A 27654-nucleotide genomic window follows, 5' to 3' on the forward strand; every position below is an offset into this window, starting at 1 on the left:
GCTAGAACAGAGAGTGTTGTGTTGGTGCTCACCTCCTTGTGCTCTTTCCTGCATTTCAGTGCAGTGACAATGTCCTGGTAGGGCTCAGTGGGGAACGACACAGACTTGATGACTTTGGGCGGCGGGCATGGCGGCGCTTTGAACAGGCCGTCGTCTTTGTGAGAGTTGGCATCCTTGCTGCTCCCGCTCGACTGGCTGGCCTGGTAGAGAGAGAGAGAGAGGAAGATATAGGAGGGGGGGTTAAAGGGAGGGAGAGAGGCAGAGTAGGAAAGACAGTGAAAGGGCAGAAAGAGAGTGTCAAAGGGAGAAAAGCAAAACCAAACACCTGCTCAGCACTCGGCCCTGCTGCTGCTGCTGCTGGCAATTCATGTTGTTGAACGCCAGCCAACAGCCTCCTGCCCCTTACGTAAGAGATAAGGCGCAGTAAAAACTCACACGTGCCCGCCCCCCCCCACACACACACACAGGAACCAAGTCCCTTCTAGCAGTCTGAGGGAGGAGGGCATTATAGGGCCCTGTAAAACATGACTAACATTATCTGTAAGACTGAGAATTCAACATTCAGAGCAGTGTATTTTTAACAGGCTAATGAATTCCAGGGAAGGCAAGGTGCCACAATGGCTTCTAATGACATTTGGTGCATTATTCAGATCGTGTGCATGCCAAATGGTACCCTAGTGCACTACAAAAGGAAATAGGGTGCCATTTGGGACACCGATTGGAGTAGAGTGGCCTTAAGGGGGCAAACCATGGTTAAGAGACCAATACGAGCATGTGTTTACTCTGGAAAAATGTGTAGCAGTGTGTGGGGGAGGCTCAGTTCTGGTGACTTTACATAAAGGACATTCAACTCCAAAATCAATGAAAATAAAATGATGCTGACACCATCTAAAATATAATTTCCACCTCCAGAAATTAGCCAAATAATAATTTAACATATCGGACCATGTATATAGCCTATGCATGGTACATATTATCAGGTATGCTATTAGCAATAAGCATTCAAATATAAATTGTTATTTAACAACATTTTATTTGGGGTTTACGGGATATCCGCTAAAAAGCAACGATACCCACTATAAAAACAACAGTAAGGTAAACCTGTTTAGTTTAACTTCTTAGGTACAACTTAAAGATGTGTTGATCTATAGCAGTGGATAAGAAGTATGCAAAAGTGTTTGCGTTAAACCACCACAATGGGTGGCTGGCTGAATGAGTTCAACATAGTCAATCTGAAACGGCACTGTTCACAAGTTGAAAGCTTCAAGTTCCTTGGTATCCACATACCAACAAACTAGAATGGTCCAAACACACCAAGACAGTCGTGAAGAAGGCACAACAAAGCCTATTCCCCCCTCAGGAAACTAAAGATTTGGCATGGGTCCTGAGATCCTCAAAGGGTTCTACAGCTGCAACATGGAGAGCATCCTGACTGGTTGCATCACTGCCTGGTACGGCAATTGCTCAGCCTCCGACCGCAAGGCACTACAGAGGGTAGTGCGTACGGCCCAGTACATCATTGGGGCTAAGCTGCCTGCCATCCAGGACCTCTACACCAGGCGGTGTCAGAGGAAGGCCCTAAAAATTGTCAAAGACCCCAGCCACCCCAGTCATAGACTGTTCTCTCTACTACCGCATGGCAAGCGGTACCGGAGTGCCAAGTCTAGGACAAAAAGGCTTCTCAACAGTTTTTACCCCCAAGCCATAAGACTCCTGAACAGGTAATGAAATGGCTACCCGACCATTTGCATTGTGCCGTCTTACAGGTACCATATTTAAATATACTGTTATTCAATACAAAATGTATTGGCTATACATTTCAACGACAATGGCATGCACTGCTGACAAAACGTTTATGCAGGCAAATGCTTGCCGCACTGGTTTTAGTCCCATGTTCTAACTTAGCTACGGATCTCATAATGAATGCAAGGACATTGCCTGAATGATAGACATGTGCCAACTGTCTTGCTTTTTGCAGATTGCATATTTAGGAAAACAAACTAAATAAGCCCACTAAGTTAGCTAACATAATAGGCCCAGACAGTAACATTGTCACTTTTGTATCAAAGACGAGTGTTCACTTTGCCGGCAATCGAGGTTTAGCACATACGTAGCACAGATAGCTAGCTAAGCTAACTACCTTGCTGGCTAGATAACTAAACTAAATAACAAACATGCTGGCTGGCTAGCCAGCGTTAACTAAGTTAGAATGTGATGAGGACAGGGCTGCTTGCTTGGTGAAGTGTACTTTTGATAATTTACTTATTCAAATACACTGGCTGTGGCAAGCTACTCACCATCAAACCACCACACTTACCATCTCTCTCCCCGTTGTAACCTAGGGCTGAAGGGTGTTCAACGAGCAGCTTGTAGCACACCCTCTTCAGGAAACTATTAACATTGCTCACTTGCGGTAATTTGGAAACTTGGCTGATATTAGCCGGTCAACCAATTTAACGGTCGGACTACACAGTTAATTATTGCATTAATTCAGGCTTTCGTTCATTAGATCGTACACGCAGGCCATATAAAGTGTAAACCAGTGTGGCTGGTGAAAGTTTGAGCAGCCTACTAAATAAAAATGTAGCCTGTTTTTGCAGCCTATATTAGATTTTGGAAATTCCCTCCCTATGGGAGTAATTGGAATATTTATCTCCATAGAACACACAAGCAGACTAGGTAAATAGATAACCCCATAGAATAGTTTCAGATTTTTCTATTCATTAGTCGTTTTGTTTTCTGAGGAAAAGAAATTGTGGACTGTTCCAGAATCTTCAAAGTGCGCCTCAGCAGAAATATTAGTTTCAGATCTTTTGGGCCGTGGCGGAAATTATTTTGCTGTGTCGCAGCGCCCCAGCTAAATGACTGCAGCGGAAACACTGACAAGCATCACTGGTGGTGGAGGGTGGGTGTGGGTGAAGCTGGGGAGAATGGGCAGGGTGCAGTGTTCACGAGCTGCAGAAATCTCATACCTCTAGCTAGCTGGGGGGGTAGCGTCTGTGGTGAGCGACACCCCTTGGTGTTGACTAGGAGGTAACTTACGGGTGCAGTGGTTGATCGGGGTACATGTGGCGGGGGCAGCTCCTCTGGCTCTCTGTTCCAGTGTCTGGCGTTGTACACAGCTTTAGTGGGAGACTGCAGGGGGAAACAGAAAAACAACTAAACTTACACCGTGATGAGGTAAGTCCATGAAGTTACTTCACATTTAAAAAATTTTAATCACACAAAAACCCATCAGCCCTTACTACTAGAACCGTGTTAAAACAAAAATGAGAACCATTGATCAAAACATACTCCATCCAGCTGCAACAGCCAATTTAAAGTTTATTCAATTTCCCCTAATTCAAGGTGATTTATTTTTACACTGGGAATGATCAGTGTCTTGGAACAGAGCACCTTTTATTTCATTAGTCAGAGGGAGATGTAACAGAGAGATAGAGTGCGGATGGGGTAGAAAACATTGGTCTTTGTTGGTTCGCGTAACAAAACGAGCCCTGTGGGGAGAGAGCGCGCGTCTAAATGAATGCCTATTAAACCACGAGGCAGCCAGGACAGCTCAAACAGCAGGACTGGTTGGAGACAACTGCCAGCACCGTGTACAGACACAGGAGTGCACAGAAAAACCTTGGCTCCTCTCCGCTATGCTTAACAAAAATCCCATTGGCTGAATCTGTTGCTGGGATATTAATAATGAAAAGAAAATAAAGAGAGAAAAAAAACATTGCTGGCACAGGATAGAGCACTGCAGGAAACAATGAACTGAGTGTACCTCAACTTTCAACCATGATCCTACTCTAATCAAGTGGACACAGACCGGCAGGTTCACCACAGACCGACCGGCAGGTTCACCACAGACCGACCGGCAGGTTCACCACAGACCGACCGGCAGGTTCACCACAGACCGACCGGCAGGTTCACCACAGACCGACCGGCAGGTTCACCACAGACCGACCGGCAGGTTCACCACAGACCGACCGGCAGGTTCACCACAGACCGACCGGCAGGTTCACCACAGACCGGCAGGTTCACCACAGACCGGCAGGTTCACCGTTTTTCTTTCAATTAGGACCTAGACAACCAGGTGAGGGGAGTTCTTTACTAATTAGTGACCTTAATTCAAACAAGCACAAGGGAGGAGCGAAAATCCACAGACACTCGGCCCTGCGTGGAATGAGTTTGACATACGTTAGCCAATAAATACCAACTTTTGGCCAATAAAAAAAATATGTAAAACTGATAAATAGAATTGCTACCGGCCAAATTGTCCAGGAGGAAAAAAACAACGATCCATTGAAAAAAAGTAATGCTTTTTATTCATTGATGGAAATACTCCCAACTTCAAAAGGCAAATATATCCTCAAGTTAAATAGAAATTAGTGAGAGGGTGTGTGTTTCTATTTTTACTCACGCAAAAGATACGAGGTCCTAATAAGGGATTTCAGCTAAGTGAACCCCGACTCTGCAAAATTGGCAAAGATTGTGTTGATTATTCCATCAAGAGGGGATTGTTTCTCCACAACAGAGGAAAGATGGCTTCAAGATCGCGCCTTCTTGAGGAAAAAGTAACGAGGCTAAAGCGCATTGCAAGCTGCTCCAACAGCAGCAGCTCATTTTGAGCCGGCCAAGGCCCGCCCCAAATGCAAGTAAATTAGAGGCAAATTGTGTTGGTCAGGCCCAGTCCTAGCAGTTCGGCTGCAGCCCTAGGCAAGATCAAGATGTGGCGCCCCTCTGTCATGTATAGTATAAAGATTTGGAATGGATTAAAATACTATAGTACAGTAATGATGTGTAGCATGCGCAATTGGTGCATTTCAGTTAGTTTATGCAGTAGCACTTGTAAACGAAAAACTGTTTCCAACTATTCACATCGGAGAATTGATGTTGCAAATCACTAGGCAGCCAACTGCCTATAGTAGGAAAAAGTTATCAATAAGCTTAGGAAACAGTTTCACAGAAGCATTGTAAAATAAGCTCTCAAATGAACCAACCTTAACGAATTGTTTATTTACATAATCGGATATTTCCTAAATTTTGTGGCTGCCTAGTGTCTACTTTCCACTGATGGTTCTGAATCGTAGCGGGTCGGAAAGGTCATGGCTAGATGGGATCCAGCTTGTCAAATTAACGTCAAAAGTAGATTATTTTAACTATACTTACCCTTTTTCCTAACCTTATCCTAACACATTAATATTCTTAAGAATGCTGTGTAAATTCTAACCTGCTACAAAAAGTAAAATCTGCAGTTAATTTGACAAAAGCTGAATCTCTTCTAGCCATGACCGGCTGGCCCTGGTGTCAGAGAGCCATGTTTTGATATTTATTAGGCCCAATTAAAATGTTCATGTCTACACTAAATTTGAGGCCTAGATTGCATTTGAAAAGAGATGTTTTTTTGTTATTTATTCATTCAAAACGTCTATACAAATAGCATTTATGACAGATCATTAAAAAATTATATTACATTTTGAAGATGTATTTTATTACTCCTTTACTGTGTAGGCAACTTGATCTTCTTGGCTAAATGTAAAAAAAAAAAATACAAATCTAATGATTCATTTATGATTTATAGCAGGGATGAAGACAAAGGGCAATGTTTTGCTTTTCACTAAAAACCTGTCATGTTGGTATAAGAACATTCTACTTCATTTCATTAGAACTTTACAGGCTCATTTATATTCTGTTAAAATGAAATAGAATAATGTAAATGTGATTTTGTGCACCGTGAGTGGACATCTTAATGCGTTACACACCCAATGCATATGGATTGCGGTAAATATAAATCCTACCCGTCACATTCCACCGGCGCCAAAATTCCCAAACGGAAACCCTGACGCACACGAGGGTTGTTTGTGTGTGTGTAACACATACATGGCAATTAGCCCTAAGTGCACTACTTGAGCTCCCCCTCCCCAACACGTTAATGTTTACCCAAGGCCCTCTTCATAAGTTAGAGACGAGTACAAGCAAGTACACACACACTACTGTCTTGGACAACACTTCTGACCACTAGAAGGCTGAAAGAGAAAGAGGCTGAGTGCGAGAGAGAGACACGCAGCAGAAGACTGAGGATCATTTACAGCTGCAGAGGGGGGGGGACTCACTGGTGAAACCAAACCACTCAACCAGCCATCAGCTGTTGTGGTCCAACACCACCCGAGACAGTAACAGGAGCCCTGCTCTGGCCTTAGACAGGCAAACATTTTATGACGCATGTCTACACCATCTTACACACATCCCCAGGGTTTCCTTTAGCCAGTAATTGCTGGCTTTTGTCCTCTCACTCCTTGCGCGCTGCGAGAGAGCGAGGGGCCTAGGCTACTGTTGATTGCAAAGATGAAGGCGTTTGAAGGCGTTTTTCATTGAAGTAAAACAAAAGTTAGAGGAAAAAGAGCATACATATAGAGAAAAGCCTACAAGGGGGATTTAATACTGCAGTGGACAAAGATGAAAAGAATGTTGGCGCAGGCTAATGCTAACTAGCGTTAGAGCAACGACTGGAAGTCTGTGTGTTATCTACTAGCATTCTAGCAGACACCTATAGACTTATATTCTGGGGACGATGACTGATGCTAGACTGCCGTTTGACAAAAAAAGTCTTGCTCTTTTGTCCATAATAATCTTGTCATGTAGGAATTACCCACAGTACATCTGCAAGCTGTTCTACAGACTATAACGCACGTGCCAATACCAGAGTGGTCACACTTACATAACGCAACATTTGAGACAAAACAATCAAAGTTGAAAAACGAGCGAGCGCACGTGTGAGAGAGCGCGACATGAATTAATCAGAGGTCATGATAACGACGCCCATTAAATCAACCTCTAACATCCGACATCAAAAGACAGGCATATCCAGAGCGCACAGAGGGCCAGAACGTACATACACAAATAATGCATGAAGGACAACTGGTTATGCAGAATGAAAAGTAGAATGGGAAAAAAAGACAGGGGATTGTTGGATTATCATGCAAAACAGACACCTTTTTTTAAAAGCAATTTGTAAACAAACTGCAAGAGAAGAACATTCATTGTTACGCATCACATTTAATTGGTTTTTCAGAGGGTTCTTACAGGCTGCTTCCCAAATGGCACCCTATTTCCTACAGTACATAGTGCACTACAGGCCCTGGTCAAAAGTAGTGCACTATATAGGGAATAGGGTGCAATATGGAACTACCCTAAACCGGCACAATTATGCATTACCGCTGCATGCGCCAGACTGCCACTTCACTACCCCTGCAGTTAGCCCAGTCGTAATCGAAAGCGCTACCTTTTGACGACTCATGAATACCCAGGTCATTTTGGAGGGCTATTGTTTATTTTATGTGTTCAGCTCGCCCATTATGTTATCTGCAGGGCAAGGACATTACAGGGCAAGAGATGAGGACTGTGGAGAAAGCCTCTCGGGAAGACTTGGAAGGCACTCTACAGGTTTGTAGTAGCCCAAATGCAAAGAAAAACAATTCATGACAAGCTGCCTTCACAAACTATCATTATACGGTTCATTGTATAAACTATAACCTGCACCTAACAACTAGGGTTGTGACGGGAAAAAAATATTGCGATATTAGTATCATGGCAAAAATGAAAACAAAGCACATCACACTCTTTGGTCTACTAAAAACCTGCTGTATGTCAAATAATGTGTCCTATAGCTTGGAAAACAACTTGATGTTTCCAACATCGGGGCTGTTTTCCGCTTAATGTTTTGTTTCCTTGCCACGATACTAATGAGTACTGCAATACTGGTATCATCCCAGCCCCTACTAACAAACCCAACTCATATAATGTGTCTGGCTTTCCCACAATATGATTTCAAATCGCATTCTTAACAAGGCCTTGCTCTCAACTTTAAGTCTACGCCCTGTCTAAGCTAGCGTTTGTTCTGAAGTGTCTGCCCTACATTTGAGAGATAAGAAAGATCAGGAAACAAATGTTATATGTATTAAACTATTTATTTTGGGAACTAAACTATCTCCATATATACAGCGCATTCAATAATAGTGGAGCTCTTCAAGATCAAGTCCATCAAAGCGATTGGAGAACAGGCATTACTGGTTCTCTTGATAAATGAGAACCATCTCAGAGACTACAATGACCGTTCATCCCTTCATTCATCTACATATAAATAATCCAACAGGCCGTTTTGGCCTGGCATCTCTTCAGCTCATACAGAGTGTAGTCTACTCATTCTCTGCTGAAAGTTCTGGGTCTAGTTCATTAGGCACCGAACGGTCGGAAACAGGGAGGGACTACCTGACCGTGTCCAATGAAAAGCGCTCTTTTTTTGTTTTCCGTTGCAAAGTGTTTCGCTATGATGTGCCGTTGTGGCCTGGTTAACGCGACCCTGGACTAATGTTCTATAGGAACACCCCGCACTCTTACCTTTTTGGGGCCACTGAAGATCTTCCTATTGGTCTCCCTGCTCTCCTTGGATTTCTCCACCTGTTTTGCCTGAGGTCTCCTGGGCATCTCTAGGCCCACAGAGGCAGAGTTGTCCTCTGGGAAGTCCATCACATCTACAGGGGACATGCCAAATGTAAACGTGTGTTAGACTAGGGCAGAACATCACAGTTCATTACCAAGTCTATATAATTACATATAGAATTGTGAATCTTTGTGACCAAGTCATTAATAGCCAAACGTATTTCATTAGAATAGATTATTGAAAATCTATATTCAGATCTACACTGGCATGTATGCATGCATGCGGCGAGATAGACACACAGCGCCTTCGGAAAGTATTCAGACCCCTTGTTAAATTAGCCGTATTCTAAAATAGATTTTTTATTTATGAAATCCCTCAATCTACACACAATACACATAATCTACACACGGTGATCGGCTATGAAAAGCCAACTGAAAATTATTCATGATTATTATTTGACCATGCTTGTCACTTATGAACATTTTGAACATCTTGGCATAGTTCTGTTATAATCTCCACCCAGCACAGCCAGAAGAGGACTGGCCACCACTCAGCCTGGTTCCTCTCTAGGTTTCTTCCTAGGTTTTGGCCTTTCTAGGGAGTTTTTCCTAGCCACCGTGCTTCTACACCTGCATTGCTTGCTGTTTGGGGTTTTAGGCTGGGTGTCTGTACAGCACTTCGAGATATTAGCTGATGTACGAAGGGCTATATAAAATAAACTTGATTTGATTTTGAATACCCCATAATGACAAAGCGAAAACATTTTTTTCGAAATTTGAGAATTCATTGAAAATAAACATTAATACCTTATTTACAAAAGTATTCAGACCCTTTGCTATGTGACTCGTAATTGAGCTCAGGTGCATCCTGTTTCCATTGATCATCCAACTTCATTGGACTCCACCAGCGACAAATTAAATTGATTGGACATGATTTGGAAAGGAACACACCTGTCTATATAAGGTCCCACAGTTGACAGTGCATGTCAGAGCAAAAACCAAGCCATGAGGTCAGAGGAATTATTCGTAGAGCTCCAAGACAGGATTGTGTTGAGGCACAGATCTGAGGAAAGGTTCCAAAACATTTCTGCAACATTGAAGGTCCCCAGGAACACAGTGGCCTCCATCATTCTTAAATGGAAGAAGTTCGGAACCACCAAGACTCCTCCAAGAACTGGCCGCCCGGCCAAAACTGAGAAAATGGGGGAGAAGGCCCTTGGTCAGCCAGGTGACCAAAAACCTGATGGTCTCTGACAGAGTTCTAAAGTTCCTCTGTGGAGATGGACAACCAGAAGGACAACCATCTCTGCAGCACTACACCAATCAGGCCTTTATGGTAGAGTGGCCAGATGGACGCCACTCCTCAGTAAAACCACATGCCAGCCCACTTGGAGTTTGCAAAAAGGCACCTAAAGGACTCTGACCATGAGAAACAGGATTCTCTGGTCTGATGAAACCAAGATGGAACTATTTGGCATGAATGCCAAGCATCACATCTGGAGGAAACCTGGCACCATCCCTATGGTGAAGCATGGTGGTGGCAGCATCATGCTGTGGGGATGTTTTTCAGCGGCAGGGACTGGGAGACTAGTCAGGATCGAAGGAAAGATGAACGGAGAGAAGTACAGAAAGATCCTTCATGAAAACCTGCTCCAGAGCGCTCAGGACCTCAGACTGGGGCGAAGGATCACCTTCCAACAGCACAATGTCCCTAAGCACACAACTAAGAAAACACAGGAGTGGCCTGGGGACAAGTCTCTGAATGTCCTCGAGTGGCCCAGCCAGAGCCCGGACTTAAACCCGATCGAACATCTCTGGAGAGACCTGAAAATAGCTGTGCAGCAACGTTCCCCATCTAACCTGCAGAGAAGAATGGGAGAAACTCTCCTAATACAGGTGTGCCAAGCTTGTAGCGTCATACTCAAGACTCCAGGCTGTATTCGCTTCCAAAGTGATTTAACATAGCGCTGAGTAAAGGGTCTGAATACATATGTAAATGTCATATTTCAGTGAATTTTTTTATAAATTAAACATTTATATAAACACGTTATTGCTTTGTTATTATGGGGTATTGTGTGTAGATTGAGGAGGAAAAAACAATTTAATCAAGGCTGTACCGTAACAAAATGTGGAATACTTTCGAAAGGAACTGTATATATCCATCTATCTCTGACATGTCAGTCTTGTATAGGAAAGAGCTGTGAGTGGGTGAGGATGAGTCTCAGTTTTCTTATTAGGACTGTTTTGTTTGTTTGTGCTCATCCCAAAATTGCCCCCGCTAATGGCCTTATAGAACTACCATGAAGGTTGAAACAAAACGTTACTCGCTTTCCTAATTAGCTTTGGAGGACCATACTAACATAACATTAGCATTTAGTGAGGCTCCTGTGTAGAGATCTCGAAGTTTGTGTTATTGACCTCGCCTGAGGCCTAAGTATGCCCTGTAATGATGCCGGTCTGTGGTTTCCCAAGGGGGGATTGGTAGTACTGACCTCGCCTGAGGTCCTGTCCCTGACCTGTGTTGCTGTTGGTCTGACTGTCCAGCTCCTCACTGCTGGACAGGGGGCTGTCCACCCTCATCTCCATGGCAGCAAGGGAGGCTGTGGCTGCAGCAGCGGTGGCTACAGCCCTCTTAGCCTTCCTCTCTTTGGCGTGGGAGTCCTCGTCTTCGTCGCTGTCACTGCCGCTCATATCGTCAAAGCCAAAGTACTTAATCTTGTAATTGGAGCTGCCGGATGCCACAGGGTCAGAACTGCCCTCCTCCTGGTTGGCACCACGGCCTGCCTCGTTTTCCTCGAAGCCAAAGAAGTCCAGCTTGGTGTCTTTCTTGGCCTTGCTCTGTGTAGGTCTGAACCTGGGAGAGAGAGAGAGAAAAAGGATATAATATTGTCCAAAATAATATTACAATATGTAACTATCGATCCCCCCCCCATCACTAGTAGGTAGCAGGTCGTCACCTGATGGGCTTGGCCGGTGCTGGTTCATTCTTCTTTTTCAGTCGGCCAGCCTCTCCCGGGTCTGTCAGGGGGGCAGCCACGGCGGAAGCGGGGGTGTATTCCTCCATGACCCGGTCCTGAATGGTGACGTTAAACATCGACAGGCAGGACGGGTGCAGCACTGTGTAGTCTCTCGTCCTCCCACGGCCCGCCGGCTTGTTGCTGTTCTCCGTATTGTTGGTCTTGAGTGGGCTAGATCCGGGCCCACTACTGAAGGATGTGCTGGTACTGGTGCTAGTACTACTGGTGCTGTCAGAGTCGCCGGCCTGCTTGCCTTTGTTGGGCCGGTGGTAGGTCCGGCAGTTGGTGCTAGCCCTGAGGAGAGACTGGGAGTGGTCCTGGGACTCGGAGGGCTCGATGGGGACTTCGAAATCCCTCTGGCCTACTACGTAACTGGGGGTCGGCTCTGGGGATGGCTTGTCCTCCCTGGCCAGACCCAGGCCGTAGCTGCCCGCGCCACCCCACATTGAGGAGTTTCTAGTGGGCTCTGGGGTGGGCGAGGTGGGCCCCAGAAGCATCACAGCATCCCAGTTGTCGTACGAGTACTTGGCCTCGCTCTTTAGGGTGGTGGTCTGAGCGATGGGCTTCTTGTCGCTCTCCGAGGCGTTGCTGTACCATGAGTAGCTATGTTTCTCTGCAGTCGCACCCTCATTAGACCAGCTCGGTTGGCTTGGCTTGGCTGGAGGAGAAAAAGCAATGCATTAGCACCACATAAGTCTTGGCAGTTACCGTCTCTGACAGAGATGTAGCATAGAGCAGCTGAAGTGCTCTAAAAACAAAGTCGATGCCTGTCACAATGCCGCATGGGTGCCATTTTCACAGCAGAAAGTGGAGATAACCATGTATTAGGGAGTGTTAACTGCTAGGGCTGTGAGAGGAGCAGCACACCCTCGAAGCTTTTAGCAAAGCTGGAAAAAAAACTCAATGCTGAGTCAGATAAACATCTCCAACTTGATTGGTCTCATCCACCACAACAGGAGCAGACCGGGTTAGCCTACATGTGAAGACAGGGTGTGGACATTGAAAACACGGGCACCTGTAATTATTTATGTGGGACAGCAATGACTTCCTAAAAAACTATACTTGCAGTTGAGTTCCAATAGGCTGCTACATACCACTTGCATGCAGGCATGCACATTCTGGTGAATCCCCCCCAAAAGGAATAAGACACCCCCCAAAAAAACATTTCTATGATTTACGGTGTTAAATAAGTGTTAAACGGTGTTAAATAACACTAACATGTGCTAACAACATTTTTTTGTCGGTATAATAAGGTTGGGAGCAACATGTGAAAATAGTTTAGGAAATATTTTGCAGCTCAAGATGAATACAAAACTCACAATGCAATGCTCTCTCTGGGCAGACTGGCTTGCCAGCTAGAAAGCAAATGTAGCTACACACAATTATACCAAAGTCAATATGAGCATGTGATTGTAGCTAGCTAGCTGTAAAATAACCTAAATAAAACAGCAGTATCAATTTAGGAGTGTATAATCTCACCATGTTCAACCTGGTACAGGTAACTGCCAAAATAAAAGATAACTGAGTAAATGAGGGATACAAAGTATGTTTGCGTTGGACTAGTAACCGAAAGGTTGCAAGATCGAATCCCCAAGCTGACAAGGTAAAAAATGTAAATAAAAAAATCTGTTGTTCTGCCCCTGAACAAGGAAGTTATCCCACTGTTTCTAGGCCGTCATTGAAAATAAGAATGTTCTTAACTGACTTGCCAGTTAAGATGTCTAAACAAAATACTCCAATTAGCCAGATGATTACATGACACAAACTTTGCCATATCACCACCAGACACACCTGGCTATCTATTTTAGTTCATGAACGTGTGAACAGGTCTAGACAATAGCAACCCATCCACTTAGCTAGATGTGTCTGGGGGCTGGTTTGATATATAGTGAATGTGAAGAACATGTTCAGATATAGGCTAAGGACTCTATAGTGTATTTTTACCTCGATATGTTACTTATTGTAGGCTACTACTTTCACCCCTTGTTTACTACACTACCTTAAAACCACAACATTTAGCACATGGCCTCACATGAATACTTAGAGATGGGTGGCGCTAAGGCTTAAAAGGGTGTGAACATGAATGGACATACTAAAAAAGATGCCAGTGTGAAACACATTTGAAATAAGCACAACTTTCCCATGTTTCCCCCAACTGCAGTGTATAATTTATTTTTATATATTTTTTAAACATAATCTTTATTTAACTAGGCAAGTCAGTTAAGAACAAATTCATATTTACAATGACGGCCTACACCCGGGAGCCCATGACTATAATATACCATTTTGAAGCTGAGTCTGTACTTTAATAAAATGTACAAAGCCAATCTTGTAAATGGTACATAAAACTGAAATTGTGAAATGTAGTCACAAAATGTGTCTCACGGATCAAGCCTGTATCAGCACAGCCTACCCCTTATCCAGTGATGCCAACTTACCAATTTTGTTGCTAGATTTAGCAACTTTTCAGACTACCCTGGCAACTTTTTTCCCCCCAAACAGCACTTAGCAACAAATTGAGGTACTTTTAAAAATGTATTTGGAACTATTAGCAACTTTTGAAAAGTGACTCAAACGCTAAAATGCACGCATTTTCCCACTAAATGACACAAAAACGATTTTCTCTATCACACACTCAGTCACAACACACGTGCCTGGCTGCAAAATTGCATTGTGAGTGACGTCTTCAGCAGGCGCTCAGCTCGTGCACAGGCAGCACCCGGCCAGCAGCAATTTCCGCAAATTGCAAATCATTGTTGGCTGACTGCAGCTGCCTGTGCACAAGCTGAGCGACGTCACTCACAATGTACTTTTGCAGCCAGGCGTGATAACTACCAATACACTGCTTAAAACTATAATTGTTCAGAATGTGTAGGTTTATTAGATAAAAATAAAATAAATAAAAATGTAATTGTTCAATAATGTGTAATGGTTAAATAATTAAATGTGTTGTGTTTACAAAAATAAAAATATCTGCATTTCTAAAATGTGTTGTGTTTATATTACATGGCCAGTCAATTTGAGTAACGTTATTGTGTATTCTACGTTATTACGCAATGATATCACAACGTCATTTAGCAACAAATCGACCTGCCTCTAACAACTTCCCCTACAAATGAGTTGGCAACACTGCCCTTACCATAGCACGCACGGTACATGCTCCACTTACTCATTGCTAGCCTGCATTGGGAGTGGGCTGCATCATGTTAGCTCCCCACTCATGCTGCACAGAAGTTAACGCACTTGAATAATCTGACACAGCATGTATACATATTTAAACTTAATTCCTAGTCGCAAAACAATGTCCATAGAGGCTAGAACAGGCTAGAATAGGTCAACTTTTTTTTCCTAGCTAACGCTAAAGCTAACATCAATTCGCTACCCCTAGTACTTTGGTTGTGATAGCCACAATGCAAAATATGCTGATTTCAAAGCTGATTGCAACCAAAAACATACATTCACTTTGATTATCCATTATCTCAGCTAACTGACTACTCCAACTCGGCGCAGGTCTGACAATTAGGCTACCATTAATTCACCATGCCTTGTCAATGGTGAGCTGACCATCACATCATTAGCAGCCTACAGCTATATATCAAGAGGACATATCAATAAATATTAGTAGGCCTATGTTAATTAATCAGTTAACAGTCTAACAACTTTCTGTTTAGGACGGTATTAGCGAAACATCTCTGCCATGTCAGTTACCATCTATGCTAGCGCACGTTTCCTTGCTCGCCAAAACGCTCGCGCCTACTACCGGTGCGAAGTTCAAAGCACGTGTGGGGATCGGAATCTGAGGTAATCCTCTCTTGAATTAATGTTGTCTAATATTTGCTTTGTGAATGCTGCAAACTGCGTTTTGAGATGCATAACTTTATGAGCTGGGTTGTCAGTCTTAGTAGTAAATCCGCTATGGAGATTCCTTAGTACTTCTGGTAAGTGACGTTTGGGGCTTACCAGAAGTTTTAATACAGTATATCTCGGGATGGCACATGCACGGTATGGAAAACTGGATACCGCCCAACCCTAGCTGATCCATATGGCGATAGGGAGTGCAGGTAATGTTTCAAAAAGAGTTATGAGTGTGATAGGGAATAACAAACTTCTCTCCAGTGATAAGCACCGTGATGACATGGCACAACACGATTTCCTGATTTTCTAGACGAACTACTTAGAAGTTATATCATGGGGAAAATATATGTTTTACCTACTCATAGAACATAGACCAGTCGTCACCAACCGGTTGATTGCGATCGACTGCTCATTCTCCCAGGCATTCCTAGTCGATCTCCAAACATTTCTGTAAAAACCAACAATAAAGCGTTCCTATTTGTATTTATTCGTCTCGCGCCATTGACTGTAGGTGCACCCGATTCGGCTGCCCTGCACGCCAGGTAGGCTAAGTGTTGCCATTTCATTTGTCTGAAGGTACAAACTGTCTTCCCGGCAGGCCCGGAGAGCAAATCAAGTGCACTATGGGCCTACCCCTGGCCAATCGGATGGCTCACATTACCATGTCTGCAGTAACGTAGCAAGCAAAAGCAAAATTGATACTGTGAGATTTCAAAACTTTTAAAACCAAGACTAGATAGAGAGAAGTGTCAACGAATACAGCAAAGAGCTGCTGTTTTTATGAGTGAGCTCATGTTTAAGTTCTTACTCAGCACTGTCACTTTTATTCAACATTTTATAAGCCATAAAATGCAGTCTTCCTACACTCGCGCTACAACCAGCACTGCAGATATAATGAATGAGTAGGAAAGTGCATCGATAGGCTTGCGTTGGTATTATTAGCGGCTTAGATCTTTTTAAATATCGCGCAAAATGTAACTTTCTCTGTTCATAGGAGTAACATGGATTTCTGCATGAGAGAGAAATAATGCGGTGCGACTCAAGTTGTCATCATGAGCTGGAAGACGGTGTCCCTTTTTGGTCAGTGTCAAATAGAGCGGAGGGACGTTGAGGCTGAGCATCAGATGAGGGCAAAATAAAAAATACTAAGCAAATTATTTAAAATGTATTCTCACTCAGCTGTGCCTCAAGTACTACAACAGATGCTCTATTACCGGTGTGATTATATAGCCTACCTCATACTCATATACCATTTTTTTCTGAATTGTTATATAAAAACAAATGTATGGTCCTTACAACATGTGCAGGGCAATTCAAGCAAAGCCAATATGCAGTGATATTGTATTGGACCAATAGCCTACCGCACAAACCTCATTGCTAAGGTACTGTTTTTAATAGGTTCATGTTGCATAGGCTTACATTTTTGAAGTCATGTTAAAAACAAATCTAAACGATAGATCTCGGCTTGCATTTTGACTCAAAGTGATCTTGACTCAGAAAATGGTTGTGACCACTGACGCATCACCAAATTGACAGGAGTTTCATTCTGGAGTGGACTATCCCTTTAACCCCTACACAGATTGAAAAATGGCAGATTTGGAAACCGATTAGCGCCTAAATTGGAACACAGTGGCTGTACAGTAACATTATATAAATTACATCAGAGCTCAGGCTCTGCGCTTCAAAGCTGACTGGATTTTTACTGACAGCTATTCTGAGCACCCCATGCGACAAGTTGCACCCATCCCTCCTGCTAATTGGGCAACTTTTGCAAATGTTTTGTTGTCTGAATGAGACAAATGTTGTAAATTAAGAGAATTCAATGTATTTTGAAAGATGAGACGTTGAGGATTATAATAAATACTGCTTTGATGTCATACAAGCAAGCCAAACACCCGTTAGTCCAAATGTGCACTTCACATTTCCATATCAGTGTCAACGTTCATGATCACGACACCATCATTAAGTTTGCCGACAACGATGAGAGCCTATAGGGAGGAGGTCAGAGACCTGGCAGTGTGGTGCCAGGATAACAACCTCTCCCTCAACGTGAACAAGACAAAAAGGAGATTGTGGACTACAGGAAAAGGAGGACCGAGCACGCCCCTATTCTCGTCGACGGGGCTGTAGTGGAGCAGGTTGAAAGCTGCTACTCATGCATAGTCAGTCACTTTACCTCTACCTAAATGTACATATTACCCCAATTACCTTGACTAACCTGTGCACTCGCACATTGACTCTGTACCAGTACACCCTGTATATAGCCTCACTACTGTTATTTTATAAATAAATAAATTGTAAACACTTTAAAACATTTTTCTTAACTCTATTGTTGGTTAAGGGCTTGTAAGTAAGCATTTCACTGTAAGGTCTACACCTGTTGATGTAGTTACAAGTAGAGGTCGACCGATTGGAGGACCAAAACAAAAACGATACCTATTAAAATCGGACTATTTATATATATATATATATATATATGTAATAATGACAATTACAACAATACTGAATGAACACTTATTTTAACTTAAAATAATACATAAATAAAATCTATTTAGTCATGTTCAATATGGTTTAAATAATGCAAAAACAGTGTTGGAGAAGTAAAAGTGCAATATGTGCCATGTAAAACAGCTAATGTTTAAGTTCCTTGCTCAGAGCATGAGAACATATGAAAGCTGGTAGTTCAATATTCCCAGTTCTTCAATATTCCCAGTTAAGAAGTTTTAGGTTGTAGACATTATAGGAATTATGACGAGTCAACTACACTGCTCAAAAAAATAAAGGGAACACTAAAATAACACATCCTAGATCTGAATGAATGAAATATTCTTATTAAATACTTTTTTCTTTACATAGTTGAATGTGCTGACAACAAACATCACAAAAAAATGATCAATGGAAATCAAATTTATCAAACCATGGAGGTCTGGATTTGGAGTCACACTCAAAATTAAAGTGGAAAACCACACTACAGGCTGATCCAACTTTGATGTAATGTCCTTAAAACAAGTCAAAATGAGGCTCAGTAGTGTGTGTGGCCTCCACGTGCCTGTATGACCTCCCTACAACGCCTGGGCATGCTCCTGATGAGGTGGCGGATGGTCTCCTGAGGGATCTCCTCCCAGACCTGGACTAAAGCATCCGCCAACTCCTGGACAGTCTGTGGTGCAACGTGGCGTTGGTGGATGGAGCGAGACATGATGTCCCAGATGTGCTCAATTGGATTCAGGTCTGGGGAACGGGCGGGCCAGTCCATAGCATCAATGCCTTCCTCTTGCAGGAACTGCCGACAAACTCCAGCCACATGAGGTCTAGCATTGTCTTGCATTAGGAGGAACCCAGGGCCAACCGCACCAGCATATGGTCTCACAAGGGGTCTGAGGATCTCATCTCGGTACCTAATGGCAGTCAGGCTACCTCTGGCGAGCACATGGAGGGCTGTGCGGCCCCACAAAGAAATGCCACCCCACACCATGACTGACCCACCGCCAAACCGGTCATGCTGGAGGATGTTGCAGGCAGCAGAACGTTCTCCACGGCGTCTCCAGACTCTGTCACGTCTGTCACATGTGCTCAGTGTGAACCTGCTTTCATCTGTGAAGAGCACAGGGCGCCAGTGGCGAATTTGCCAATCTTGGTGTTCTCTGGCAAATGCCAAACGTCCTGCACGGTGTTGGGCTGTAAGCACAACCCCCACCTGTGGACGTCGGGCCCTCATACCACCCTCAGGGAGTCTGTTTCTGACCGTTTGAGCAGACACATGCACATTTGTGGCCTGCTGGAGGTCATTTTGCAGGGCTCTGGCAGTGCTCCTCCTTGCACAAAGGCGGAGGTAGCGGTCCTGCTGCTGGGTTGTTGCCCTCCTACGGCCTCCTCCACGTCTCCTGATGTACTGGCCTGTCTCCTGGTAGCGCCTCCATGCTCTGGACACTACGCTGACACAGCAAACCTTCTTGCCACAGCTCGCATTGATGTGCCATCCTGGATGAGCTGCACTACCTGAGCCACTTGTGTGGGTTGTAGACTCCGTCTCATGCTACCACTAGAGTGAAAGCACCGCCAGCATTCAAAAGTGACCAAAACATCAGCCAGGAAGCATAGGAACTGAGAAGTGGTCTGTGGTCACCACCTGCAGAACCACTCCTTTATTGGGGGTGTCTTGCTAATTGCCTATAATTTCCACCTTTTGTCTATTCCATTTGCACAACAGCATGTGAAATTTATTGTCAATCAGTGTTGCTTCCTAAGTGGACAGTTTGATTTCACAGAAGTGTGATTGACTTGGAGTTACATTGTGTTGTTTAAGTGTTCCCTTTATTTTTTTGAGCAGTGTATTTCTCTTTACCATTTGTATTTCATATACCTTTGACTATTGGATGTTCTAATAGGCCCTTTAGTATTGCCAGCCTAATCTCAGGATTTGATAGGCTTGACGTCATAAACAGCGCTGTGCCGCAAGCATTGCGAAGAGCTGCTGGAAAACTCAGTAAAGTGCTGTTTGAATGAATGCTTACGAGCCTGCTGCTGCCTACCACCGCTCTCAGAATCAAATCATAGACTTAATTATAATAAACAAAGAAATACGAGTAGTTGGTCATTAATATGGTCAATTCCGGGAAACTATAATTTCGAAAACAAAATGTTTATTCTTTCAGTGAAATACGGAACCGTTACGTATTTTATCGAACAGGTGGCAACCCTAAGTCTAAATATTGCTGTTACATTGCACAACCTTCAATGTTGTCATAATTATGTAAAATTCTGGCAAATTAATTACGGTCTTCACACAGTTTGCAACGAGCCTTTACACCTTTACATTTATGACTTCAAAATAACTAGTTATTTCATGGTGTTGTGGTTTTTGCTGAGAATGCCAAGACATTTAATGAACGGGCTGTGTTTGGCATTTCCCTTCCTCCCGTGTAAATTATTTTAAATGGGAATGTTTTATTATTTCCAAATCCTTTGCACTTGAGAAATCATCTGAGAAAATACCTGATTAGAATCTAACCAGAGCTGTAACAGACCTTGTTCATTATGCAGTCGGTCCTTTGGAGGGATTGAGACTACCCTCTCTCTGTGTCTGGGCAATCAACGCAGAGACGATCACACCTTCGTCACCATCACTGAACGCCTCAAGAGTTAACGTTTTTTGGGGTCAAATTAAGCTTATAAACGATTAGCCACATTAAAAATGGGCGGAACACTAAGCTTGATGAATCCTTAATGGAGCTCAATAAGTATTACCATCATTACCAAGTTCTGGCTCTGAAAAGTGTCCTTTAATCTCTGGTCTGCTCGGATTGATTTCCCCGCCAGCCAAACAAAGAGTTTCTACAGGTGGACAAGTGAACACTGGGCCTTAGAGGATATCCTGGGTTTGTGTAGGAACATGGCAGTGTTGTTGCTAAATGTGCAAATGATTGATACTTTCAGTTCTCATAGACTGAAAGAATATACACTCAGTGGCCAGTTTATTAGGTACACCCCATTCCCAAAAATGGTTCGCTCCAACAGAGTCAGTCACGTGGCTTGCTTTATAAAGCAGGCAGACAGAGGCATTCAGTTACTGTTTGATTGAACATTGGATTGGGCAAAACTAGTGACCTAAGAGACTTTGAGCGTGCTGTGTTTGTCGGTGCCAGGCGCATCTCAGAAACGGACGGCCTCCTGGGCTTTTCACACATGACAGTGTCTAGGGTTTACCGAGAATGGTGCAACAAATAAAAATGTGTGTCAGCGGCAGTCCTGTGGGCAAAAACAGCGCATTGGTGAGAGAAGTCGAAGGACAATGGCAAGAATCGTGCAAGCTAACAGGCGGGCCACAATTAGGCAAATAGCGGCGCAGTACAACAGTGGTGTGCAGAACAGCATCTCTGTATGCACAACCCGTCAGTCCTCGTCATGGACGGGCTATTGCAGCAGACGACCACACCGGGTTCCACTACTATCAGCTAAAAACTAGAATAGGCGGGCACACGATCACCAACATTGGACAATTTCATATGATACAGGTAACTGCCAAAATAAAGGAAACAGTTTATATACAATAAAAATAGTTTAACAGTTCTTTTAAGTGATAGCCTACAGTCCAGTTAAAAAGTGGTGTGCGCGCGAGACAGGAAGAGCAGTTCTTACACCATTGTTCGAAATTCAATCACCCTCAGCCAGTTCCTTCAAACAAGTGCACAATTATCAGTTATCTGGTTTCAGTTACCCATTCACGTCATTAATTTAGTGAAGAAAGAAACATTAGCACCTGGCACCAAAAGTATTATCAGATTTCTAACTCCCCCTTGCGGTGACGCAATGTGCCAGACATGTACCTTAATGCGCTGCAGTATAAACTTAATTGAGGAACCACGGTACATCGTTTTCATGCTCATCAAACCCTTCAGTGACCACTCGTACCCTGTGGATTAGGACATTGGCTATGCCGCCATAGGATGATATGGTAGCCAAAATAATGGCCTGCCCAGCATTTTTATACATGACCCTAAGCATGACGGGATGTTAATTGCTTAATGTACCCCTAAATGACTTAATTAACAGACACCACACCTGGGTCAATCTCACAACTGTTTTTTAAGTGTCATTTTTCACTGAGATTACAATATATACTCATATTTAATAAAAACATTTTTTAGATACTATACAACTATACATTAAGAACATTCACAAAATTCTCATTACCGTAACAGTTTTCGCAGTCCAAAAGAGTAAACAAATCCATAGTATTTCTTTTACATTGATCTCCCAATGAAAAAGGCCAAAGTTAAACATAACACTGAAAATAAACATATTTTAAATGAAATTATATAATTCTAAACTAAAAAAACATCTGACTTTTCCCCCAATTTGACCATGTCAGTAATGAGAAGGCCAAGTGGGATAAAGGGAGTGTTGGAGAACTTCGAACATCATTCTGAAGGCATATAAGCGAATAAATTAACGTAACATCATCCTCTAGATCAGTGGTTCCCAAACTTTTTATAGTCCTGTACCCCTTCAAATATTCAACCTCCAGCTGCGTAACCCCTCTAGCACCAGGGTCAGCACACTCTCAGATGTGTTTTGCCATCACTGTAAGCCTGCCATGAGTGTGAGTTTGTCACTTCCCACGAGCCAGGTTGTGACAAAAAGCTCTTATAGGACCAGGGCACGAATAATAATAAACAAGTTTGCTCTTTATTTAGCCATCTTACACATGAAACTTCATTTGTTCATCAAAAATAGTGAATACAGCGCCTTGCAAAAGTATTCACCCCCTTGGCATTTTCACTATTTTGTTGCATTACAACCTGTAATTTAAATTGATTTTTTATTTGGATTTCATGTAATGGACACAAAACGGTCAAATTGGTGAAGTGAAAAAAATAAAAACTTGATTCAAAAAAATTCAAAAACAGACAAGTGGTGCCCCCTTTGCTATGAAGCCCCTAAATAAGATCTGGTGCAACCAATTACCTTCAGAAGTCACATAATTAGTTAAATAAAGTCCACCTGTGTGCATTCTAAGTGTCATGTGATCTGTCACATGATCTCAGTATATATATATACACACTTGTTCTGAAAGGCCCCAGAGTCTGCAACACCACTAAGCCAGGGGCACCACCAAGCAAGCAAGCGTTACCATGAAGACCAAGGAGCTCTCCAAACAGGTCAGGGACAAAATTGTGGAGAAGTACAGATCAGGGTTGGGTTATTAAAAAAATCAGAAACTTTGAACATCCCACAGAGCACCATTAAATCCATTATTACAAAAATGGAAAGAATATGGCACCACAACAAACCTGCCAAGAGAGGGCCGCCCACCAAAACTAACAGACCAGGTAAGGAGGGCATTAAATCAGACCAAAGATAATCCTGAAGGAGCCGCAAAGCTCCACAGCGGAGATCGGAGTATCTGTCCATAGGACCACTTTAAGCCATACACTCCACAGAGCTGAGCTTTACGGAAGAGTGGCCAGCAAAAAGCCATTGCTTAAAGAAAAAAATAAGCAAACACGTATGGTGTTCGCCAAAAGGCATGTGGGAGACTCCCCAAACATATGGAAGAAGGTACTCTGGTTAGATGAGACTAAAATTGAGCTTTTTGGCCATCAAGGAAAACGCTATGTATGGCGCAAACCCAACACCTCTCATCACTCCGAGAACACAGTGAAGCATGGTGGTGGCAGTATCATGCTGTGGGGATGTTTTCCCATCGGCAGGGACTGGGAAACTGGTCAGAATTTAAGGAATGATGGATGGTGCTAAATACAGGGAAATTCTTGAGGGAAACCTGTTTCAGTCTTCCAGAGATTTGAGACTGGGACGGAGGTTCACCTTCCAGCAGGACAATGACGCTAAGCATACTGCTAAAGCAAGACTTGAGATGTTTATGGGGAAACATTTAAATGTCTTGGAATGGCCTAGTCAAAGCCCAGACCTCAATCCAATTGAGAATCTGTGGTATGACTTAAAGATTGCGTACACCAGCGGAACCCATCCGATTTGAAGGAGCTGGAGCAGTTTTGCCTTGAAGAATGGGCAAGAATCCCAGTGGCTAGATGTGCCAAGCTTATAGAGACATACCCCAAGAGACTTGCAGCTGTAATTGCTGCAAAAGGTGGCTCTACAAAGTATTGACTTTGGGGGGGTGAATAGTTATGCATGCTCAAGTTAAGTTGTCTTATTTCTTGTCACAAAAATATTTTGCATCTTCAAAGTGGTAGGCATGTTCTGTAAATCAAATGATACAACCCCCCCCCCCCAAAAAAATATATTTTAATTCCAGGTTGTAAGGCAACAAAATAGGAAAAATGCCAAGAGGGGTGAATACTTTCGCAAGCCACTGTAACTCACCACAGGTCAATGAGAAGGGTGTGCTTGAAAGGATGCACATAACTCCGCAATGTTGGGTTGTATTGGAGAGTCGGTCTTAAATCATTTCCCACACACAGTCTGTGCCTGTATTTCGTTTTCATGCTAGTGAGGGCCGAGAATCCTCTCACATAGGTACGTGGTTGCAAAGGGCATCAGTGTCTTAACCTCTTTGGGCTGCAGGGGCAGTATTGAGTAGCCTGGATAAAAGGTGCCCATTTCAAACGGCCTCGTACTCAATTCTTGCTCGTACAATATGCATATTATTATTACTATTGGATAGAAAACACTCTAGTTTCTAAAACCGTTTGAATTATATCTGTGAGTAAAACAGAACTCATTTTGCAGCAAACTTCCTGACAGGAAGTGGAAAATCTGAAATCGATGCTCTGTTCTAGGGCCTGCCTATAAATGGGCTTGATATGTATTAGTATACATGCACTTCATACGCCTTCCACTAGATGTCAACAGGCAGTGAGAGAAGAAATGGAGTGTTTTACATCATCTGAGGTCGAATAAAAGCTCTTGGCATGACGTGACCCCAATTTCCTGTTTTCTGGAACGCGCGAGAAGTGACCTGGTATTGCCTTCTGTAAAGCTGTCGTTATAGACGACTAATATCTCCGGCTTTGATTTTATACATGTGACAATATCATCGTAAAGTATGTTTTTTCAATATAGTTTTATTAGATTATTGAATTTTTTTCGGGACGTTAGGCGTGTTGCTTTGTCTGCGTATGTTCAGGAAGGAGAGCTTCGCGCCACTTTGCTAGCTTTCCGTGCTAATTGACTGGAGAAGAGGACATTTTAAATCCAAACAACGATTGTTCTGGACAAAGGACCCCTTGTACAACATTCTGATGGAAGATCATCAAAAGTAGGACCCATTTTATGATGCTATTTCATATATCTGTCGAACATGTTGTACTAGTAGTTTGCGCCCAGATTTTGGGCACTCTCTCGCTATAACTAAGCTGGATGTCGTAATGAAGTTATTTTTAGAATTCTAACACGGCGATTGCATTAAGAACTAGTGTATCTATCATTTCCTATACAACATGTATTTTTTAGTAATGTTTATGTATAGTTATTTGGTCAGAATATGTGAGTGTCAGAAAAATATCCGGACGTTGTGGGAAAAAGATGCTACGTTAGCACAATGTATAACCACTGATTTCAGCTCTAAATATGCACATTTTCGAACAAAACATAAGTGTATGTCTAACCTGATGTTATAGGACTGTCATCTGATGAAGCTTATCAAGGTTAGTCAAATTATATATCTTTTGCTGGTTTGTTACGATCGCTAACTTTCGCTGCTGGTAAATGGCTTGTGTTTCTGGCTATTGTGGTAAGCTAATATAATGCTATATTGTGTTTTCGCTGTAAAACACTTAAGAAATCGGAAATATTGGCTGGAATCACAAGATGCCTGTCTTTCATTTGCTGTACACCATGTATTTTTCAGAAATGTTTTATGATGAGTATTTAGGTATTTGACGTTGGTGTCTGTAATTACTCTGGCTGCTTCGGTGCTATTTCTGACGGTAGCTGTGATGGTAGCTGCAATGTAAAACTGATTTATAGCTCAAATATGCACATTTTCCGAACAAAACATAGATTTATTGAATAACATGTTATAAGACTGTCATCTGATGAAGTTGTTTCTTGGTTAGTTTGGTTGGTTCTTGGTTAGTTAGGTTGGTTTTGTGCATGCTACCTGTGCTGTGAAAAATGTCTGTCCTTTTTTGTATTTGGTGGTGAGCTAACATAAATATACGTGGTGTTTTCGCTGTAAAACATTTTAAAAATCGGACATGTTGGCTGGATTCACAAGATGTTTATCTTTCATATGCTGTTTTGGACTTGTTAATGTGTGAAAGTTAAATATTTCTAAAAAATATATTTTGAATTTCGCGCCCTGCACTTGAAGTGGCTGTTGTCATATTGCGCCGGGCTTCGGGCTTGCAGCCCAAAGAAGTTAACAGCGCGATTTGCCAAGGCAGGATACTCTGAGCGCAGCCCAATTCAGAAATCTGGCACTGGCTTCTGATTCAATTACATTTCCACAGAACCGCTTGTTGCAATTTTGATGAGGCTTTCTTGTTCAGCTATCAGTAAGTCACTGGAGGCAGGGCATGAAAGGGATAACAAATCCAGTTGTTTGTGTCATCCGTTTCGGGAAAGTACCTGCGTAATTGTGCGCCCAACTCACTCAGGTGCTTCCCTATATCACATGTGACATTGTCTGTAAGCTTGAGTTCATTTGCACACAAAAATCATACAATGATGGAAAGACCTGTGTGTTGTCCTTGTTAACTCACGAGTCACCAACCCTGATCCGGTAGCACCCCCCACCCCCCCCCCACTGAGTAGCATAGCTAGCATAGCGTCACAAGTAACTTGTAGCATCTAAATATCATTAAATCACAAGTCCAAGACACCAGATGAAAGATACAGGTCTTGTGAATAAAGCCACCATTTCAGATTTTTAAAATGTTTTACAGGGAAGACAGAATATGTAAATCTATTAGCTAACCACGTTAGCAAAGGACACGATTTTTTTACTCCCAACAGCTTTTTCCTGCGTCAGTAGCTATCACTAATTCGACTAAATAAAAATATATATAGCCACTAACCAAGAAACAACTTCATAAGATGACAGTCTGATAACATATTTATGGTATAGCATAGTTTTTTTTTGGAAAAATGTGCATTTTTCAGGTATAAATCACAGTTCTACATTGCAGCTGCAATCTGAAATAGTGCTGACCCAGCCAGAACAATTACAGAGACCAACGTCATATAACGAATTACTCATCTTAAAACATTTCAGAAAAATACACAGCGTACAGATATTGAAAGCCCAACATCTGGTGAATCCAAACAATATTTCAGATTTATTAAATGTTTTATAACGAAAACAAAATGTAGCGCTAAATTAGCATAGCTATACCAGGCAGATTCGGCTAGGCGCCCACGGCCAGTTCACATGCACAACAGATATGATATAACATCGTAAATTGGGTCTTACTATGGCTGATCTTTCATCAGAATGTTGATCAAAGTGTCCTTTGTCAAGATGAGTCGTTGGTTCCGTTCAGAATTGTTCCTTTCCCACTCCATTTAGCACAGGTACTGGTCGAGTGGCACGGATCTCTCAAACGTAAATAAAATCAGACAACGGAACACCACAAAACTCCCGAAAAAATTCAAATAATCTGATTAAACTATATTGAAAAAACATACATTACGATGATCTGGTCACATGTATCAAACAAACTTCGAGACGGAGATAGTTTTCATCCATAATGGCCGCACAACAGAAGACAATCGCAGCTACAAGTCGCACGATTTAGACAACCGGAAGTTGTCGGTCACGCCAAAGAATTAGCTCTCATTTCACGTCAGTCCCAGATAAACAAGATATTTTTCCTCTGACGTCCTCTTGACACCCAGAGGAAGGCCAATGAGGTGTGTTTCGGGTCAT

General features: G+C 42.7%; 1 protein-coding gene across 4 annotated transcripts in view; it reads right to left on the reverse strand.

Annotated features, from left to right (window-relative positions):
* Positions 1 to 27654, reverse strand: part of LOC139580940 (wings apart-like protein homolog) — a 52827-nt gene that overhangs the window by 19049 nt on the left and 6124 nt on the right. The window contains exons 1-6 of one of the 4 annotated variants that reach the window (XM_071410117.1): positions 15659 to 15802; positions 11385 to 12102; positions 10920 to 11281; positions 8386 to 8519; positions 3043 to 3135; positions 33 to 200 (exon numbers count right to left, since the gene is read on the reverse strand). In XM_071410117.1, coding sequence (XP_071266218.1) covers positions 33 to 200; positions 3043 to 3135; positions 8386 to 8519; positions 10920 to 11281; positions 11385 to 12102; positions 15659 to 15662 — 1479 coding nt within the window. In that variant the 5' untranslated portion in view covers positions 15663 to 15802. Of the gene's footprint in view, positions 1 to 32; positions 201 to 3042; positions 3136 to 8385; positions 8520 to 10919; positions 11282 to 11384; positions 12103 to 15654; positions 15803 to 27654 lie in introns of those variants that run through there. The other 3 variants (XM_071410118.1, XM_071410114.1, XM_071410113.1) reach the window with 3 other exon arrangements.

The sequence above is a fragment of the Salvelinus alpinus genome, chromosome 7 (genome assembly GCF_045679555.1).
Source record: "Salvelinus alpinus chromosome 7, SLU_Salpinus.1, whole genome shotgun sequence".
Taxonomy (NCBI): Eukaryota; Metazoa; Chordata; class Actinopteri; order Salmoniformes; family Salmonidae; genus Salvelinus; species Salvelinus alpinus.